We start from the raw sequence: 22,478 nt of genomic DNA on the forward strand, positions 1-22,478 counted from the left end.
TGCCTCAGTTGATTTTTTAAGTGCCTTACCTTTCAAGTGTACTTTTGCCGTAGCAACTGAAAAGTGCAATCTGTTTTTGGACTGCAAAAGTGCTAAAAAACGTCAAAAATGCCACTTTTTTGTGACCTTCATTGACCTTGCGGCAAACAACTTGCCACAAATTTAGCATTCATTTTGTCAAGCTTGAACCCTCTATTCTTCCTACATAAAAAGAATTTAAAGTCAAATTGTTCTCAGGAACAATGTTTGCTCATAGCAATTACCATGTCTTAAAAATCCGCTTAATTTTTGCTGCCGCGTGGTGACTTTTAGGGGCCCATAAAAACTGAACAACTCAAATTCAGGACAAAAAAAATCTGGATTTGGGCTTTTAACAAGGTAAGTAATAATTGGCAATTTTTTTGGACAAAATCTGAAATGGCATGAATCACCTCATAATGCTAGGCGTGACAGTTTCTCAGATTCCTGCATTTAATTGCAATTTTGATTTAATATGTTACATGGATTTGTTTGATGTCATATAGTTTACAATGCAAAATACAGTGTGATCACATTTCAAGTTTTCTATAGCAAGCTTGTAATGGCCGGCACACTATCTGCCGGGGCTGAGCCCATATAAAGAAATTTATGAAGTTGAAAAGTATGAATGTAAGTCTCAGAAATTATTTTAGCACCCATACTTCTTTATTTGCATATGAATGTCAAGACACATTTTTCCCAGTTTATTTTGGACAACTTGTGAACCTCGAATTCCAATAAATTCGATAGGTCTAATGCATTTTTACACAAATCTTTTTTGTAATTTTACTCTGTGACTGTCCTTTAAATAGAGTGTCCCTTAATGATAGGCAAATGCATGGAGGTCACTATTCAAAGGGACTGGGACCAGAAAAAGTGTCCCTTAAATAGAGGTGTCCCTTAAAGGAGGTACTACTGTATATATTTTTTTTTAGCAAGCATTTGATACCAATGCATGAAATACACCACCAGCTCAGTCAATTCCAACCGAGGACTGCAGTTTCGTGCTTATTGGCACTCATCAGCCTGGCATAGGAGTGACTGAGCTGGAGGTAGAAAACCTCTTAAAGAAGCCAAGAGTTCCAAACAAACTGGTAGCTAATACAGAATTAGCACTGACCAGACGAGTGACCAAAGCAATGGTTCGGGTTAAACTCGAATATTGAAGGCAAGGCAAGCATATTCAGCAAGTTACCACCCTATATCCAGGGCTAAGGCAGAAATGCATGAAATACACTGCCAGCTCAGTCAATTCCAGCCGAGAACTGCAGTTTCGTGCTCAAAAAATCATCAAAAAAATTTTCAAAAAAATCATCAATAAATTTGATGAAATATGGACAGTAAAGCAATTATTTTTCACTGCACATTCATGAAATCTAGTAATTTATAACTTTTAAAATTTTGTAGCCAAATACAGAGGTGTGAAATTTATTAGACTCAAGGAGCAAAAAACAGGAAAATTGAATGTTCTGGCTTTAAAATAGCCTCTATATCCTTTGCAAAATCCTAAATATGTTTTTTGAAAATAGTCGAAGTACTGTATACATTATTTCGGTGCTAAATTTCCCCTCCCTGGCAGCATCGAATCTCATCTGATAAATTCTGTCATTATGGTCTGTTGTGTTTCGAAAACTTTTTCTGCAGCTGTAAGAGGTGTTAAGTATTTTTCCCTGTATTTTTGCACTAGGGCCACCCAAAATAACAAGTTTATGAGTGATTTTGTTTTGCACAGTGGTTTCATTGAACAGTTTTAGTGTTCGTTTTCATGTTTTTCCCTTCAAACATCGATTTTGGTGAATTTTTATGAAATGAGTAAGCTGCCTGATCTCTCACCATGCAACAAAGCATTGGATTTGAGTACGTTACACCAAAATACCTTTTCACAAAGGGAACTTGCGAAAAAACTTACTATTTCCCCAAAAACTGTCAGCAGAATCAATTTTTCTAACAAAGGAAACATACTAGTTGTTTTAAAGAAGCTGGGAAAATGTGACAGAAAATTCAAAAGGTCTCCAAGGATGGAAAGAAACTTATTTAGATGGACAAGACCAATAGAAAAGCAACTATAGTAAAGACCTTGCTAACAATCTGAAGCATCTTGTGTGGAGGTGGACCCACCATTGGTCCAGCGAAGTTTCATCGCAAATGGGATGCCTGCTCGAAGACCACACAGGAAGGCCTAAATCACCCCAACTATGGCAAAGAAAAGGATTCACTGGGTCAAATATGTTTAAGAGATGCTCTAGAGACCATTAAGTCCTTTTCTTTGCCGTATCTGGGGTGATTTTGGCCTTCTTGCGGCGCCTTCGAGCAGGCATCCCATTGGCAATGAGTCTTCGCTGGACCAATGGTGGGTCCACCTTCACACCATATGCTTCAGAATGTTAGCAAGGTCTTTACTAGTTTATTTTATGTTGTCCTTGACCATCTAAATAAGTTTTCTTTTTATCCTTGGAGACTTTTCGCATTTTTTGCCACAATTTCCCAGCCTCTTTGGAACAACTAGTATGTTTTCTTTAGCAGAAACATTGATTCTGCAGGCAGTTTTTGAGGAAGAAGTAAGTTTTTTCGTAATTTCTCTTTGTGAAAAGGTATTTTGGTCTAACATACACATAAACAATGCTTTCTTGCATGGCGAGAGGTCAGGCAGCTTACACATTTCACAAAATTCACCAAAATCGAAGGGAAAAACATGAAAACGAACAATAAAACTATTCACTGAAACCACTGTGCAAAACAAAATCTCTCATAAACTTGTTATTTCGGGTGGCCCTAGTGCAAAAATACACGAAAAAATACTTAACACCTCTCACAGCTGCAGAAAAAGTTTTCGAAACACAACAGACCATAATCACGGAATTTATCAGATGAGACTCAATGTAGCCAGGGAGGGGAAATTTAGCACTGAAGTAATGTATACAGTAATTCAACTATTTTTGAAAAACATATTTAGACTTTTACAAAGGATCTAGAGGCTATTTTTTAACTGGTATAACCGATTTTCCTGTTTTTTGCTCCTTGAGTCTAATAAATGTCACACCTCCGTAGACATGAAAACATTAAAAGAAAATCCATTTGTACATCATGAAAAATTAAAATATTTTGACAACCTAAAAGCTGAATCTCGATTATTTTAAGATATGTGATGATTGGTTAGAAAAAATCTATTATTTTTTTTCGGAATCGCTTTACCTCTCAAAAGTTGTAGTTCAATATTCTCAATTGGGGGGGGGGGGGGGGATTCTAAATTGACATTTTCAGTTTGCGCATAAGGCTGAAAGTTTGAAAAAATGTTAAAAATTGAAATTTTCAGAAAATAATAAAATTAGTCCTTTGTACTTTTTCATGATGCAATAGCCATAAATTGTCAGCATATAGCGTAGTTTGAACTTTAAAAATATTTTATAGCTTTTACATAAGATCTTTATATGCCATAGATTGGGTTTCAAATTTCAGGAGAATTTACAGCACATGTGCAAATGAAAGATCTTATGTAAAAGGTATAAAATATTTTCTTAGGTTCAAATTACGCTGTATACTGACAATTTATGGCTGTTGCCTTACAAAAATATATAAAAAAATTTTTTATTACTTTTTGAAAAGTTTAATGTTTAGTATATTTTTTCAAATTTTCAACCACATGCGCGAACTGAAGATGTCAATTTAGATTTTCTTTTTTAGTTTTTCGCCAAATTGAGGATACTAAACAGCTACTTTTAAGAGGTAACGCGATTCCAAAATAAAATAATCAATTTTTTCGAACCACCCTAGTGATGAACTGTAAGGGATTGTTCACAAATTGGCAAAGCGTGCTTGATTGTTCAGTGTTTCTAGGATGTGCTTCGAGAAAAAAAGCAGAATATTTGTGAATAATCCCTTATGGTTCATTGCGTTTCGGGGAATCCTTAATATACAATTCATAAGATCGCCAATATCTCTCCAAGGCCATAGCCAGGATTCTGTTTGGGGGGGCGGGGTCCTTAAATTTTCGACAAAAATACGAAAAAGGGACGTGTTGCTATGATTTTTATTGTGCATTGGTAGACATATGGTAATGAGAGGGGGGGGGGGGGCAGAACAGAAAAATTGAAAAAAAAGACAGAGGAGGGGGGGGGCGGAATTATTGGTGGCTTCAATTTTTTCTTTTGAACAGTAATTTTATTGAATTACCAAGAGTAAAAGTTACTTTATCAAAACTTTAAATATTTAAATGTTATGAGGAAATGTTTCCTAAGAAATTTTAATTTATTACTATACAGGGTTTCCACTCTTCCAGCAGATTAAAAAATAAGGCCTTTATATGGCTTTTTTACGGCACATTTTTAAGCTAGTTAGGGCCACTTCACGCCAATTTAACACACCAATTCTCTTTGGTGTCTTAAATTTTTTCATATATATATTTTTTAATTTATCATTCATAATTGATGAGAAATTTTGAAATGCGTTAAAAAGCTCTTTGTTTACTTGACAGCAGTGCTTTAAAATGTTAAACCTGAAGTGCTATGGGAACTATAGAGTTTTTTGATAGCTCATTTTAAAGACAATTATATGCGCATTAATTTAATATGTTATGTAATGAATAATTGTTGAGATTTTTTTTTCATAAAATGTTAAGTTCAAAAATTTTAACGATAATGTCTTTTAAAATTTTTGGACAAAACACATGATTTTTATTGTACTTTAATGAATAGAGATCATTTCAGAGTGGGACCATGAAAGAATCATCAGTTTCAGCAAACAATGTAGGACATATTACTGCAATTTGTGCAAAAACTTTTTACTAACAGCTGAACCCTTCATGGTCCCACTAAAAATGTTTTGACACTTTTATAAATATATGCATTAAAACCAAACAGTATTTAAAAAAAATAATAAAGTATACTATCTCAAAAATGTTTGAGTTTTTTTCTTTAAATTTTGTGGGAAAATTTTTTCCTCGAAATTATTCAAGTTACAAATTAAAGTGAATATAATTCTTTTAAAATTGAGCAATTTTAAAACTGTTGCTTTCATAAAACATGAGTTATAACATTTAAAAGCGAAATTAAAAAAAAATTTAAACAAAATTCCCACATTGTTTGCCACAACTGCTGAGTCATTCACAGTCCCCCTCTGAAAAATGTTGAATATATTCATTAAAATACATTTAAAATCATATTTTTTTCAAAAATTTCAAAAGACATTATTTTAAATTTTGTGAACAAAAATTTTCTTGAAAATAATTAAACTATATATGTAGTAAACTCCCAATTATCCGCATGGGCGGATTATCCACCAGCTTTCACACATTCAAAAAAAAAAAAAAAAAAAACCTTTTTTTTTTATTTTGCAATGATTAACTAAATGTAGATAACTGCACACATTTTTTACTTAACAAGTGCAAAACATGTTTCTAGACATTCCTATTTTTTTCTTCACCTTCCCTTCCAAAGGCATTAAACCATTCATAGTCCTCGAAATCTGACTACTTGAAACCTGATTTTTAGATCTACTTACTGCTTTAAATCTACACTATTCTTATTGATTTTTAAATCTACACCACTTACTAGCATATAATCGAGTGCCCACACCAATCTTGCTTAAAAAACTTCCCTCCCTTCCCCTATGCATTTTTGGTGTAACCTAGCTTGATCTGTTTCAGTGTTACTCTGTTTGCTCCATTTCTCGAAAGGGTGCAAAATCCATTGCTACAATGAGCAATTATTTTTTAGCTTTTACATACATTTTTATACAATGTTATCATTTTAGTAAATCTATTTATTAAATACAGTCGAGTCCCGACTTACGCGAGGGATGCGTTCCAAGACTCCTCGAAAGTCAAAATTTCACGTTGTAGAGAAATGTATGCATACAATTTTTTTTAGAAACATACCAATTTTTTTAAACACTGTTAAACACCCCTTAAACTGCTTAAAAGTATTCCTCTCAACTGTACATTACAGTTTCTTACCTAAATAAATAAACTTTAACTGTTTTTAAAAATAAAAAGCCATGTTCTTCAACATAAAACACTTTAAGTTATACAAAATGAATAATCAATGGGAGGGAAAGACATAAAATAAAACAACACAGCATGCACAGTATGTAGTAATAATAAAATGCTGCACTATAATAGTACTGTTACAGTAAATACAGTAATAAAATTCATGAGTTGAAAAATAAAGATGGTGATGATTTATACTCCTTTCTTTTGCAATACATTTTTAAATACGATTGCTTCGCCTTGTCTTTTATAGCATTTCCATTTATAGCAACAGCCTCTCTCTCTCTTCCTGAACTCTTTAATCCACAGTACAAGAAAAGCTTCCATTTTCATAATATATATTTACCTTGCTTAGACAATATTCTGCAATTTAATATTGAAACTAAGTTCTGAAGTTTATGTTCTAAGCTCTGTTGTTTTGACTTTTACGTATGAAAGACTCACTCATACTTATTTTCGTGCTAAAGTCGACGTTTTGTAGTTATTCAAGCATATCGAGAATCTTAACCTTTTTTTTTGGCAGGAACATTATTTTTCTTCCCTTTCTTCAAACTTTGGAAGAAACAACACACGAAAGCGTCATTCTATTTTATCAACTTTAACAATTAGAATGAAAAATAAATAAATTAAAGATGCTGAGTGCAAACCCCGATTTAGAAATTTTAGGACTGTAAGCACAACAAACCTGTGGGGGGCCCCTTGACTAGCAAAACTGAAGAACGTACTCATACACACACCTTTTTCTCATTGCAGAGGTTTCCATTTCCTTAGAAAAATGGCGTACCATTTAAAAAATTCTGATACCCCCCCCCCCAAAAAAAAAAATCAGTGGTGCAAACTGCACCACTAAATTTCTTCAGGTTGACCCCCATTGACATTTGCATGAATATAGGCTGCAGTAAACAGAGAGTGCAAGCATATTATGTTTTGACATTATCACTGAATACCTTGAACAAAGTCTTTTCCTTTCACAAACCGATCTCCAATTGCTTGTAAAAAGAGAAAAAGTGCTATTTTTTGGGGACCCAAAAATGTTTTCAAGTGTCCCCAAATTATCCTTGGAGAGGAAGTTCTGAAGCTATTTCAACTTCTGAATCAATGTATTTGTAATTTGAAACTAACATAAATAAACTGTTACAAAAGATTCAAACATCGTGAAATATTGTAAATTAACAGAAACAACATAGATGCCTCAAGCAGTGATAGTGCGCTCAGTACTATGCTTGATGTCACTCTATTTTATGCTAGATATCATCCCCAGATACTTTTCTACTGAACTCATAAGCGTTGTTAAAATAGAGCCAGTAATAGCAATTTAATTTTTAAACTTATGCTAGAATAAAAACTATTTAGAAAAATTTTATAGTGCAAAAGAAATGAAAACATTCATTACAAAAATTTTTGCGGCCCCCCAGCTAGGGGGCCCCAAAGCCTGTGCTTCATGGGCTTACACTTAAATCAAGCGCTGGTTGAGTGGTTATTTGATGCACTAACAACGCAATATGTAGACTAGTTTGGTATGAGAGCTTTCGCTGCTGTCAGTGATGCTAAAGGGATGTAATAACATTCACGAAATCAATATTTAGCAGCCAATAACAAAGTCGATACTTCCTTTCAAAAAAAAAAAAAAAAAGAAAAAAGCTTGTTGTCGACGAGGAATTCATGTTAGCTCTAAAATTCGTTACTTGTGGAAAAACTTGCGTTATAGCCTTTTCGCGTAAGTCGGATCGCATTGTAGCGGGAGTCGACTGTATTATTGATCTATCTAAAGCTATTGCATACACTAATATTGTTTTCTACTTACTTCGCAGATTATCCACATATTCGGTTATCTGCTGTTACCATGCCACCCTATTCCACAGATAATGGGGAGTTTACAGAATTAAAGTGCATGTAAGCACCTTTAAAATCAGTTATTATACACCTCAGTTGCTCCCATAGAACTTGAATTAAATGCCTTAAAACACTGCTGGCAAGTTCACCACTTATAAATGATAGATTTTTTAAAAATATACATAAATTTAAGACCTCAAGATCAAGGTTTCTAAAAATATCATTTAATCAAATTTAATAATGTGCAAGTTTTGTTGGTACAGAAAATGATGCGTGTAAATATTGCAATCGCGAAAGATAACGAGGACCTTTAATTGGCCCTCAAGTTGAACATGAAATTGTAATATGTATCACCAATCACTTTTCTTGAGCTTTGAAGGCCAGGAGTGCCCAAGTTTGTAAGAGAGGAGCAAACCTAGGAGTATTTTTAATATTTTGAAATACATGCCAAACTGACATTGGGTTCGGTATCTCATTTTAAACACAACTTCAAAAGACTTTTTTTTTTTAAAAATGCAATTTCAGGCTATATTTGGTAAGTAACACAAGGAAAAGTGTTTGGTTTGCGGACGCTCACCTAGAAATTTTTGAAGTCTAAAAACCGCGTTTGGGGCTGACCCCGGAACATTTTGTTACCGAAGTTTTAAAAACGTAATTTTGGGATATATGTTGACATGTTAGGGGTTGCTCTAACTCGGAAATTTTTGGAAGTTATAGGACCAATGATTGATGTTGCTGGGGGTTCAGGGGGGAGGGGAGGGCTCTAAAATTTTTGACAATAAGACTTTAAAAATGCCATTACAAATTTTTCTGGCTGAGTTTACGAGAAGGAGATGGAAATTTAAGAGCTTTCCCTTCTTAAAACACATTCCAAAGTTCTCTTTGGTAACATTAGACAAGGAAAAGAGGTTCCCCAGGGAAAATTGTTTGCAATTGAAGTCCAAGAAATATGATTTTCGATTAAGCTTGGTACGACGTCATAAGGGGCGGGTAAGCAGCTGCTGTCCTCCCGTAAATTTTCGAAATCAAAATTCTGAAAATGCAATTTTGAGTTACCTTTAGTGATATTAGGAAGGATAGCAGGGATAGGAGCCTCTGATCCGAAAAATTTTCAAAGTTAAGAGCTTAAAACCTAGTTTTTGACTGTCTTTGGTCAAAAGGGTAAAACCCCTTTTGACCAAAACCTCCCTGCATGATTCGACTCTCAGGGCCATTCTGAAGTCAAAAAATAAATAGGAGGTGTATGAAATTGAAGGTCTCTTTTTTTATATCAAATGTGTCTCAAATAAAGGGGGCTGCTGCCCCAGAAAGTTTAAGGATTTGTAGTCTTGAAAATGCGTTTTCTTTGGTAATGTTAGAGGGAGAAGAGGTATGAGGGTAATTTTAAAACCGCAATATTATTATATCTCTAGTTATGTTAATAAAAGGGCAGTTTGGGAGCTCGCCAACAATTTTTTTTAAAATTGTAGCTAGTGATGTAAAATACCCGGGTATTTATTTTTAGGGGTAAATACCAAAATGGGTATTTACCCGGGTATTTATTTCAAAAATTTATATTCAACTAAAATACTTTTCTGTATGTATTCCACTATGTATATATACAGGGTCTATTACAAAACTAACGCAATTATAATTTTGCAATTACAAAACTAAAGCAAATACAATTCTTTTTTAAAAGTAATTTATTGAACAGATTCGCAAACTCCTACCTTGGGCTTCTGCACATTTCTTACATCGTCTCTGCCAAAGTGCTCTGAAAGGTGTTTTTGGGGACCTCCCCTAAGGTCTTCGCGGCTGATTGGATCTCTTCTAGGGATGAAAATGGGTTCGTTTCAGGACTGCTTTAATCGGAGGGAACAAAAAGGAGTCTGTCGGGGCGACGTCAAGACTATAGGGGGCTGGGAGAGAGTTTTCACCTGGTGTTTAACCAGGAACTCACAGATTCGCAGCAGGCTATGGCAAGGTGCTTCGATACGAACTTGCCTCACACTTTTCTCATCGCTAAATCTACACTAATGCGAAATACAGCAGTAGACGACATGTTCAGTTCATTTGCAACCATCTTGATAGTCAATCGAGGATCAAAGTGCAACATTTGAGGAACACGAGCCACATTGTTGTCGGTTTTGCTGGTTGACGGCCACCCAGAGCGTTGTTCATCTTGAACCTCTTCCTGGCCCTCTTCAGAGGTCTTTAGCCACCTAAAAACTTGTGAATAGGACAGAGAAGAGTCTCCGTAAGTCTCACAAATCATTTTGTTAGTCTCCTCAAGAGATTTAGAGATTTTGTTGGTTATGCAACAAAACTAAATCGTGTACCATTTTTCCCGTGTCAGGGTTGATGAGCAGAGGTTAACATTAACTTACGTTTGTCCACTTCCACAGTTCGGATAACCCTGAGACTGGTTTTTCGGAAAACCTTATGGTCCCCCTCACCTAAACCAAGTAGTTTGATTATACTCAGACCAATAAAAGCGGCCTGGAAAAAACCATCGCATTACTTTCAGAATATATCTTGTATAACCAACCATATACAAAACAATAAATTTTTGACCAAAAATTGTATTTTGATCACATATTTAAAGAATTATTGTGTAAAATCTAAGCAATCAAATATGATATTCACATTAAATGTGTTGGATATGCCTAATCAATAATAATAGTCAAATTTCAGATATAAAAATCCATTCTACAAAAGGTAAAAAGCTTAATTGGTTACAAAAAAAAGCAAACTCTTCTCCAATTATAACATTGAAAAGAAAGATTCTTTGGTTCACGATATGTTTCTTTCATAATTTCATCAAGTCTTTTAATAAAAAATATTATAAACTGTGTAATACATATGTATATGTATCAGTTTTACAATTATTTCATATTTAGATTTTTAAAAAAATTCCCATTCATTTTTTACATTTTTTTTTGTAAAATACCCAGTTTTTGGATATTTACACAGGCCTTGGGTAAATACTCAGGTAAATACCCAAAAAATATTTACCTACCCGCTGGGTATTTACCCGATCCACATCACTAATTGTAGCTCTAAAAACGCAGTTTTAGAAGATTTTTGGTGATGTTAAGGGAAGGAGAGATCCCAGGGCCTGAAACCGCCAATTATCTTAATTTTTAGTTTTAAAAATGCATTTTTGACAACTTTTGGTAATGTAAAGAGAGGTGCAGGGGCACTTCCCCAGTTCGTTTTTGAAATTGTATCCTTTAAAATAGAATTGTTGATTATCACCTATTATGGTACGGAAAGGGGGGGGGGCATATTTGGTGTTAACCTACAGGAATTTTTTTGAAACTGAATACGATTGTAAAACCATTGTTGTTTGGTAACGTTAAGGGGACTGGCAGTCTTTCTAAATTGAAGCTCCAAAAATGTAATTTTGGTTGACTTTCAATGATGTTAGGGGAGGAGTTTTCGGAACCTCTCTTTCAGAAAATTTTCCAAATTTAAACCATGAAAACTAAATTAAAGATAATCTTAAATCTTTAATGATTTCGGCAAGACAGGGAGGGGGGTGGCAGAGAGACATTCATTCAAAACATTTTGAAGTTAGCTTAAAACGTAGGTTTTAGAACATCTTCGGTAATGTTAGTGGGACGAAGAGAGGTTTGAGGGCCCTTCTTTGGTTAATTTTCAGGGGCGCTTCAATGTAAATTTTTTTAGAAATTGAAAATTGCTCGAAAAACAAAAGTTTAGACGATCTTTGGTGATATTGGGCAGGGGGGGGGAGGTCTTGAGTTTTTTTCGAGTTGAAGTGCAAAAAAGAAATTTTTGAGAGATTTTTTATAGCATACAAACTTTGAAAATTTCGGGGGGGGAGGGTTTGACCCCCCTTTTGGCTACAGCCTTGTATCTCACTAAATTTTTAAGATATTTTAATAAAATTTTCTCATGAGCTGCCACACCTACTTTGGTTTTAATTATGAAGGACCGAAATTATGAGGGTTATGAATTGCTGTCTTTCACAGCTGCACAGGGAAAAATAATTGTTGAAAAAGTTCATATTCAAGACGGTCAAAATCAAGAACGTGCAAGTCTACAATAATAATAAAGTACAAAATATAAGAAGTGTTGAAAATTAAGGAAAAATTAAAAGTTGTGATGTGCGAGCAGTAGAATCACATTGCAAACAAAGGGAACGACGTTAACAGAAGCAGATGCAATCGGATTTGAAAGTCCAGATTTGTTTTTGGAGTAGTTCCATTTTCCAGTTTTAATAGCTTTTATATTCAACACTGCAAAAGTTTCCAAGATTTACAGTGCTCTTTCATCTACTGTCACACTTGTTCACTGCCCAGGAAATTTTTACGTTACTTTGAATGAATTTCCGTGACTTTTCACGAAAATATTAATTTTCCATAACCTTTTCCAGGTATGAAATTCATTATTTTTATTCCCATAACTTACCAGATTTTTACGATCCATACGAACCCTGATTTAAAAAAAAAAATTCTATTAATCGAATGTTTTCCAACTTAGAACATAGAAAACTTATCTATGATTTCTTAAATGCATTTAAAAATATATTTAGAGTCTTCTAAATATGAAATAAATCCTTTAGTCACCAATACACTGGCATTACACATCGTACTATACAAAATATGAGTTGAAGAGGCATACGACACATCAAAAATGCCAGGGGTGCTCACCCTCCCCCCCTCAACAGGAGAAATATTGCACCCCATAAAATTTTCAATAGGGCAGGGTGTGCCATGATCCTTCTCCCCCCTGGTGGGCACCTATGTAAATGCCACATGTTATCCTTGTTGTGAAACTTTTCACAAAAGATAGTTCTACACACTACCATTAGCCTATGAAAACATTGCATCCTGTTCAATGATGGAATAAATGCAAATAACTGAAAGTATCTCCTCTGCATTCTTTCCCTATTTTCAGTGCGTGGGTAATAAATGCTTACTGTTTGAAAAGCAAGCAGTTGAAAACCATTTACAAAGTGATAAACACTGCCCATTTAGTACTCAACAGTTGAAAAGTGATTCTTGTTGCTCTTCAGATTTTTTATAAATCCCCCCTTCCCCACTGGTTCAATTCTCAATCCTCAGGAGAACTTGCCTACTTCAAAACAATATTTTGCTACTCTTTTGAAGTAAAGAGTGAATACTAGACCATTATAACAGGCTAATGACTATAGTGCAAAAAGCCGTGATAGAGTGAAGGCGTAAAAATGGTATTGACCAGGGATGACTGTATAACAATGACATGATTATGATACAAAAGCATTTGAATTTATTTCAAATGTATGAAAGATCAAATTAAAAAATATATATATAATACATAGTTTATAGTTCAGTCACAATTATGCTCATTTTTAAGTACAATGATTAAAATACTTTGTTGATTCAAAGTACGAAAGACTTACCTAAAATGAAAAAAAAAAAAAAAAAAAATCCAACACATACTGGTATAAAATATTATTTTATACTGAAATAAGAAAAATACTTTGCATTAAAATGACTAGTTATAGTAGAAAACAAACATGTAAGCCCAAAAGATGTAAATTCACTGGGGAAAGGTTTGATAATGAGAATTATTATATTTAGGATTGATCAGTCTATCATTTGGATGTTCCGAGCTCCTTGGTAATTGTAGTAAACTTGAAGAGGTGGACATTCGAGGAGAACAGAAAGAGCAACATGGTTTGTTAGAAGTGCTGCAATTTCTTCTGACTGAAAACCTTCTCCACTGCAGAAAAATGGAAAGAAATGCAATGAAACCCCACAATACACTCATTGCAATATCTGGAAAAAAAAACAACAGCCATGAAACAACTACTATAAAAGTAAAACATATTTACTGAACATTCCAGCACATAACATGCTTTTATAACTTAAAACAGTATTTTTTATTTCTTGAGTGTACTCATTCTATAATGCATACCCATTTCTTTACAAAGAAACCTGAAATATATGCGTCTAATACTCTTATCGTCTGAAGTCTTTCAAATAACATGAAAATAAACTTAATGTAACTCAAAAGCATTTTAGAAAGTGTCCAGCACACAAATGTGAAATGTTTGAGAATATTGTGCAAGCTGTTCAATTACAAATGCTCAATTTTGGAGCCTATTTCTTACATGATATCATCTAATCTGTAATCCAGTTTGTTCCACACATTTTGAAGTATCAAACTGTCAGTAGTTTGAAATGCACCACCAGGGACCGGGGTTTGGAAGTGTGGAGGCCCCGGGGCAACGAAGGAGTGGAGGCCCCTAATCAGGGTTCGAAAAGATCATCATATTTTCGAAAATATCCGATACTTTGATATATATCTGAATATTTTGATATATATGTACCCGATATGTATATATCCGATATTTTCAACCCGTGAAAGTTAGAATATTTTGTAAAAATTTTATTGTAGGGGCCCCTTTGTTGTGGAGGCCCCGGGGCAGTAGCCCCACCTGTCCTCCCCTATATCCGGCCCTGTGCACCACAAAAGTCTTTTTGGGCCATTCCACCAAAAATATACAAGGATAATTTCGTATTGAACATGATGCTTCATATACTTCATAAAAAAATAATAGTTTAAAAGATAAATGAACAAAATTTTGTTGTTTAAGAAATCACATTTCTTCAGAAAAAAGAATTGTCATTATCTGGTTTCAATCAAGACATTTTAAAACCATTTGAACAATGTGCAAACGTCTTTTTAACAAAATAAATAATCACTATGAAGTTTAAAGTGAAACATACCTTTTGCTTGAAATGGATAATCATTTGAAGTAAAACCAAAATCTTCCGAAATTGCTCTTTTAATTACATTCAATATGACATATGCTAGTCTTGTTCCAATGTAATCATCATAGAATAACAACATCATATAGGAGCCAACTATGGATGACCCTAGTATAGTCAACTATAGAAAGTATCAATAAAATTCAAACATCAATAAACAATCATAACAAGTACAATAACTTAAAAGAAACAATAAATAGTTTTATAAGAGAAATGAAACTGAAAATAAAAATTGTTCTTTGATAAAACAAGGAATTTCAAATTAAATAAAGAGTTTTAAATACTTTATTAATACCTCAAAACGGAACAGAAGGAGTCATGAAGAAAGAAGAAGGGGAAAAAAACATGTTTCTCTCTCTCTCTTTTTTTTTTTGTTAGTTTTCATAACTTAAAAATGTTTATCAGCTGTGACACAACAATATTTAAAATTTAGAATATTTTCAAGAACAATAATGCACTCTAATTAAAAAGCAGAAAAAAAAATGGTTAAACATAGACAAAGAAGTGCCAAACAAATTTCAATTTATTATTTGCAAAAAATTTTGATGATAAAAATTAAATTATTTATGAATTACAATTTATATAAAAAAAATATTCCTGCTTCCTTGCAATCTCCATATTTTAGATCAAGTTAACACCAGCTTTTAAGTACTCATGTTTTAAAATGGCTTCCCATAGAAATTAAAACGTGAACAAAAATAATCCTTTTGAAACATAAGTAAGATAAAACACTTCAAATTTAGACACTTATAGTGAATTATTTGTAGATTTATTTATGAAAATAAATTTGTAAGATTAAGCTTTGCAGATAAAACAGTATTTCCAACTATTTTTTGGCCCAAATTTCCCAAACAAATTGCAAAAAACAATTAGAATGCATAAAAAGTCAGCAAGTAATAAATACATAATCCATGCATCATATTGATTGTTTGCATAATTATTTATTACAAAGTATGCTGATTGAGGCAATTATAAATCTGTACTCGTAAAACAGGGTTTTATGGCAGGGGTGCCCACAGGGGGGGGGGGGGGTATTATGGTGCAGGTTGCGACATCCAAATTTTTGGGGTTATTTTTTTAATTTTTTAAATTTATTTATTTAGTTTGTGTGTGTGTGGTATGTCATTGGTGTAGCACAGAACGTTTCTAATAAAACAATAATAATAATATCTATATTGTTACAAATTCTGTAAATAGTAATTATTTTTATGATTAATTTGTCGTAATTTAGCTAAATTTGGCGTTTATTAAATTATCTTTTATCCAGAATTATTGTAGTAACTTAACCTGTAAATAGTTCTTGTAATGAATATACAGCCCCCTGTACATTCCACTGAAGTATGCGGTCCCCCCCCCCCCCTATTTTTCATTGATAAGATTCGTGAATGAAAAAGAAAATCGAAAGCATTTCAAATTTTGTGAATCGAGATTTATAAATAGCCACGGCCAACGGTGGGAGTCACTCGACTGAGCACGGTTGCGTTGAGAGTGTGTATTAGCTCTGTTTATTGTGAGGCATTTTGCGTTGTGTTTTTGCATATTTGGATGTAAATAAATTTGAGTTTATGGTGTTATTTGATATTTGCTACAGTGCTGATGATTGATTTAGTAGTTGTAACTACATTTCCTGTACATAGCTGTAAATAAATCTGTGCTTTTCTCAAAAACTGTGTCATCATTTAAAAAAAAGTTTGAAGTTGTATCACAAACCTTTAACAATTGGCACCCAAAGTGGGGCTTCTTCAGGACTTTCTTGGAGTAAGTGTGACCTTGGACATTTTTTCATAAAGACTGTTTGCATTTGGACTTTATTTTTATGGTGATTACTCGCGCAATGGATGATCAATTAAAACAACTTCTTCATGCAATCAACTCTGTGAAGAGTGATATGGCAGCTAATCAAGAATAATTGAAAAATGAATTGGCGGCTAACCAAGAACAACTGAAAAATGAATTGGCGGCTAATCAAGAATAATCAAAAAATGAATTAGCGACCAACCAAGAACAGTTAAATAGTGATTTAACTGCTAAAATTACTACCAGTCAAGATGAAATGAAAAGTGACCTAACGTCGATGAGAATCATGATGGAGAATCAGCTAACCGCCATGGGAGATAAAGTCGATGCTCTGGAAGAAAAATTTGCTACTGTGGAAGAGCGCATTGTCAATGTGGAAAATAAGATGGAAGAAGAAGACAAGAAATTTACTTCATTTACGGAAGAAATAATTAAGGACATGGAAAGGAGATTGGCGACCACGGAAAGCAGCTCTGTACAGTTTGGTGCTCCCACATCGATTGCTAGACCATTCATTAAACTGGCCACATTTGATGGCAAAACCTCGTGGCAGGTTTACAAAACCCAGTTCGTGATTGTGGTGGAAGCGAACGGATGGGACTCCGCTACCAAGGTCTGCCATCTTGCGGCATTGTTGCGGGGTGATGCTGCGGACATTTTACAGACTCTTCCCGACAACCAGCGCCTGGCTTTCACCACCCTCACATCCGTGTTGGAGCTTCACTTTGGGGAGAAGTGCCAGAAAGATTTCAGTCGACTCCAGTTGAAATCCCGTTTCCAGAAAACAGGAGAATCCCAGCAAGAGCTAGCGGCCGACGTCGAGAGATTGTCTCATCTGGTGTTCTGTGACTGTCCTGCAGATGTTTGAGACAACCTGGCACTTTATCTACTTTATCAACGGTGATCGGAATCCTGAAATCCAGAAGGCTCTCCAGATGGCAGGATGTAAACGACCTGAAATCTGCTTTGGTGTATGCGATGAGATACGAGGTCCCCCAAGAAGCAACCCGTGTGGATCGCCATCTAATCCGGACTCTGGAAGCTGATGAGTCTGATTCCAGGTCGTCCCACCTCGCTGAACTTAAGAGACAACTCGGTGACTTGGCAAGACATCTGAACAGTATAACAGCATAAAAGAAACAAGAGCAGAAGTGCTGGAAATGCGGTAGTGAAGGGCACCTGCGAAGGAGTTGTCCGGCTCGCCAAGCTACGCGAGGGAAGGAAATCACCACCACAAGAGCTCTGCAGATTTCCTCTTCTAGTAGTGGCAGCAATGGACTTTTCATTTACGCACATGTAAATAGGAATCCCCGCAAACTGATTGTCGACACTGGAGCCAGCAGGGCCAGTTTTAAGGGAGGGCAGGCAGGGCTACTGCCCTGGGGCCTCCACAACAAAGGGGCCCCCACAGTAAAATTTTTAAAAAATATCCTAACTTTCATGGGTTGAAAATATCGGATATATACATATATATCAAAATATTCGGATATATATCAAAGTATCGGATATTTTTGAAAATATGATGATTATTTCAAACCCTGATTAGGGGCCTCCACTCCTTTGTTGCCCCGGGGCCTCCACACTTCCAAATCCGGCCCTGGGAGCCAATGTGACAATCATTAGGACAGATGTGGCTCGTGAATTTGGATTGAAACTGTTGTGGACATCGCCACGCGTAAGTCTCCAGACTGTTGACAGGTGACAAAATCAAGATTGAAGGTAAAGTGGACTTGGAAATAGTGTTTGGGAATGCCACCTACCATCATACGGCATTCGTCACTGATATCACGGACCCCTTCATTCTTGGATTGGACTTTTTAAAGAAATATGACTTCACCCTGGACTTCAAGACTAATGAACTGCATTCAATGAGAGAAGACATAGCCATCTTCCACGCAGAAAATGATATAAAATCCGCTCATCAAATAATAGCACAAATGGATTTCACCATACCCCATAGAACAGAATCATTAATACCTGGTTCCATTGAAGAAAGCAATAGTTTTCGATTTGGTTTCATCGAATACCCTAACCCAAGCAAAAAGAGTGCTGGTAGCATCTACGCTTGTGGACCTCTCTTAGGATATAATTCCTGTGAGAGTTGTCAACGTGAATGAAAGGCCAAAGAATATCCGGAAAGGTGAAGTGTTGGCAACTTGTACTCCAGTTAATTGCATCATTAGAAGAATCGATTCCACCATGACTGCGTCTTCTGAGTCTTTGACATTGAAGTTAATTGGGAGTGTACCATTATCAAAAGATCAAAGAATCGCTGCGGAACAATTGGTGGACGACTTCAAGCATCTGTTTTCATCCACATCGGAGGACCTCGGCCGTACAAATTTAACGCAGCATAGGATCGACACTGGAGAACATCCCCCTATTAAGCAGCATCCAAGACCACTACCGTTCACCAAGAAGGAAGAGAATGAGACCCTCCAGAAAGAGATGCAGGAGAATGACGTCATCGAACCCTCATCCAGTCCTTGGGTCTCTCCCATAGTCTTAGTCCGAAAGAAAGATGATTCCACCAGATTTTGTGTCGATTACTGACGGCTGAATAAAATCACGAAGAAAGACAGTTACCCTCTTCCACGGATAGATGACACCTTGGATACTCTTTCTGGACACAAGTGGTTTTGGACCCTGGACTTGAAGAACGGCTACTGGCAGGTTGAGATACACCCTGATGACCGAGAGAAGACAGCGTTTATAACTGGACAAAAGCACCAGCTACGTTCGAGCGTCTTATGGAGACAGTGTTAAGAGGACTTTCCTACGACTCCTGTCTGGTCTGTTTAGACAATGTCATCATCGTGGGACGCAGTTTTGAAGAACATCTAGTTAATCTTAGGAAGGTGCTGCAAAAGCTTAAGGAAGCCAATCTGAAGTTAAGCCCGTCCAAGTGTAATTCGTTCTATCGGGAAGTGAACTACCTTGGTCACTTGATCTCTTCTGAGGCTGTACAAACCGATCCCGAAAAGGTGTCTGCGGTCAAGAGTTGGAGTCGTACGGAAAACATCCATCAGTTGCGAAGTTTCCCGAGGCTCTGCACGTACTACAGGAAGTTTGTGAAGGGTTTTTCCAACATTGCATGACCTTTGCATAAGCTGACAGAGAGCAAGCAAAAGTTTGAATGGTCCAAAGAATGGGAAGATGCATTTCTACGACTGAAGGAGACTTTAACATCAACGCCTATTCTCTCAAATCCTCAGCCTGGAAAATCCTTCATCCTCGACACGGATGCGAGCCACGAGGGCATCGGAGCTGTTTTATCCCAAGAAACTGATGGCAATGAACATGTTATCGCTTACTGGAGCAAATGCTTATCAAAGTTGGAGCGAAATTACTGCGTCACCAGAAAGGAGTTGCTGGCCATAGTCAAAGCTCTAGAACACTTCCATCATTACCTCAACGGTCGAAAGTTTCTCCTTCGGACAGATCATGCCTCATTGACTTGGATTTTGAGATTCAAAAATCTGGAATTTCAGATAGCCAGGTGGATACAGCGGCTCCAGGAATATGACATGGAGATCAAGCACCGAAAAGTGTTGTCTCACGGTAATGCAGACGCTTTATCAAGGGGACCCTGTCCTGAGAACTGCCACAATTGTTCCCGAATCAAGAAACAGTATGGAACCACTAGCCCTACTGCCTATCAAGTGACAGTGACTTCAACATCATCAGAACGTGATCCATGGAGTGATGACCAAGTTTGAAAAGATCAACTTGAAGACCCAGACATAAAACCAATTTTGGAATTTATGGAAAGTGACAGTCGGCGACCTAGTTGGCAGGACGTTTCCATCTTCGGTCCTGCAACAAAAAGATACTGGGCTTTATGGAACTCACTCCATTTATGGAATGGCGTCCTGCAAATGGGAATCTGACGATGGCAAAACATCTAGGTGGCAGTTACTACTTCCTTGATCAAGGATTTCAGATGTGATGAAGGAACTACATAGTAGTGTGACTGGAGGACATTTTGGAGCTTTGAAAACTCTCAATAAGGTTCGAGAGCGCTTCTTCTGGAGCAAGGTGAAAGATGACGTGGAGAAATAGTGCCATTCTTGTGACGCCTGGGCTGCCCGTAAAGGACCGAAGAAAAGAAGTGGAGAAAATCTACATCTGTACAACGTTGGAGCTTCTTTCAAACGAATCGGGATCGACATCCTGGGTCCTCTACCAAGAACTGCTGATGGAAATCAATACATCCTTTTGTTTCCATCGACTATTTCACCAAATGACCCGAAGCATATCCCATTTCAGATCAAGAAGCTACCACCGTAGCAGAGACTCTAGTCCAGCATTGATCTCGAGATATGGAACACCTTTGCAGATTCATTCCGATCAAGGGAGGAATTTCATCTCTGCTGTGTTTAAGGGCTTATGTCAAATTCTCGGAATTGAGAAAACTAAGACAACACCACTACACCCACAATCGGACGGCATGGTGGAGAGATTTAACAAAACTAGAGCTAATCTGAACTTTTTGTGGTGGTTTTCGTGTTTATAGAGTCAAAATACTTTGGAAACAGCTATTTTTGAGCAGGATGCGTTTTTGGTGTTGACTAGGACAGGACGATATCAGAATTTTAATACTGTGATATATCGCTCACCAAATATCTATATTTTCAATATATTGATATATTCTTGAGTGGAGGGGGGTGCAAAAGTTATATTACAAAGCATATAATATCAAAAAACAACAAAAAACATTTCCAAATATAATAAATACAATTATTTCTCTAATTCAGAACTTTCCTGGAGGGGGGGGGGGGAGGAGGGCACACAAATGGTATAGCTTAATGCATAACAAAAGTGCTTCGCAACAAAAAAAGCTTTAAACATTCAATTCAATATTTTGTTTAAATCTTTCAATTTGAGGAGTCTCAATAATTTGAATATACTTTGAACTATATTTCATATGGACGTCTTAAATAATTCATTTTTAATCATTTAATATCTGTTGCTTTAAGACTTTTTACTTCTTAGCTGAGTAACATTAAGTAAAATACTAATAAGAAATCTTTAAAGAATGCAACTATAAATTTTGGAAACTATCCCACCATACACCCATTAAGCACACATAACTATAAAATATACCTTTAATTTATATGTCACTAGCTGCATTGCCTGACATTGCACGGTCTACCTCGAAAATAAAAATTTCGTCTAGTGACACATATTTAACAATCAGGATTGAAAAAGGAAAAAGAATAGCACAAACATTTCCTGTCAATGTGTAGGAAGCACAATCTTATGACTCAAAATTTAAATTTAAACACATCATTGGTTTTTTTCGTAATCATTCTGGATTTTCTGGCGACCCCCCCCCCCCCCCAAGGTGGTCCCCATATACCCCATTTTGATGGAAAAAACATATGTGAATTCCTGAGCATGAAAGGATTGCTGCGCCATGTTTGGAAAAAAATCTGACAAAAACTGGATTTACATAAGGAAAACCCCTTGTGGGGTGTATTTGCACTCTCCCCCCTTTCCTCATAGGTAGGCAAAACCCCTATGACAATTCCTAACCATCAAAGAACCACTGTGCCAAATTTGGTGAAAATACGACGAAAACTGTGAATCTGTATAAAGAAATCCCCTGTGGGAGGGAGGGTGGCCCCCATTGCAAACGAAAACTATCCTGAGTGAATTCTTGAGCATCAAAGGACCTGTCTGCAAAATTTTTGCAAAAATCCAATGTAAACTGGATTTGCATAAGGAAAACCTCCGTTGGGTGTTCCCCCCCCCCCCTTCCCTCATCAGTAGGCGAAATAAATCCCTAAGCATCAAAGAATCGCTGATTCAAATTTGGCAAAGATCCGACGAAAACTGTGGATTCGTAAAAGAAAACCCCCAGTGGGAGGGGGAGAGGGTCCGTTTGCGAACAAAAACTACCCTATATGTGAATTCTTCAGTGTCAAGCGACCTCTATGCAAAATTTTGCAAAATTCCGACGTAAACTTGACTTGCATAAGGAACATCTCCGTGGGGTGTTTTTGCACCCCACCCCCTCCCTCATAGGTAGACGAAAAACTCCCTAAGAAAATTCCTAAGCATCAAAGAACCGCTGTGCCAAA

The 22,478-nt window shown here is 36.1% G+C and overlaps 1 protein-coding gene across 2 annotated transcripts in view; it reads right to left on the bottom strand.

Moving 5' to 3' along the window:
* Window positions 1-13,126: 13,126 nt before the first annotated feature.
* The window catches only part of LOC129231493 (transmembrane 7 superfamily member 3-like), a 59,783-nt gene continuing 50,431 nt past the window's right edge, over window positions 13,127-22,478 (bottom strand). The window contains exons 9-10 of one of the 2 annotated variants that reach the window (XM_054865821.1): window positions 14,554-14,716; window positions 13,127-13,599 (exon numbers count right to left, since the gene is read on the bottom strand). In XM_054865821.1, the coding sequence (XP_054721796.1) occupies window positions 13,361-13,599; window positions 14,554-14,716 (402 nt within the window). In that variant the 3' untranslated portion in view covers window positions 13,127-13,360. The remainder of the gene's footprint in view (window positions 13,600-14,553; window positions 14,717-22,478) is intronic. The other variant, XM_054865822.1, reaches the window with a different exon arrangement.

The sequence above is a fragment of the Uloborus diversus genome, chromosome 10, assembly GCF_026930045.1.
Source record: "Uloborus diversus isolate 005 chromosome 10, Udiv.v.3.1, whole genome shotgun sequence".
Taxonomy (NCBI): domain Eukaryota; kingdom Metazoa; phylum Arthropoda; class Arachnida; order Araneae; family Uloboridae; genus Uloborus; species Uloborus diversus.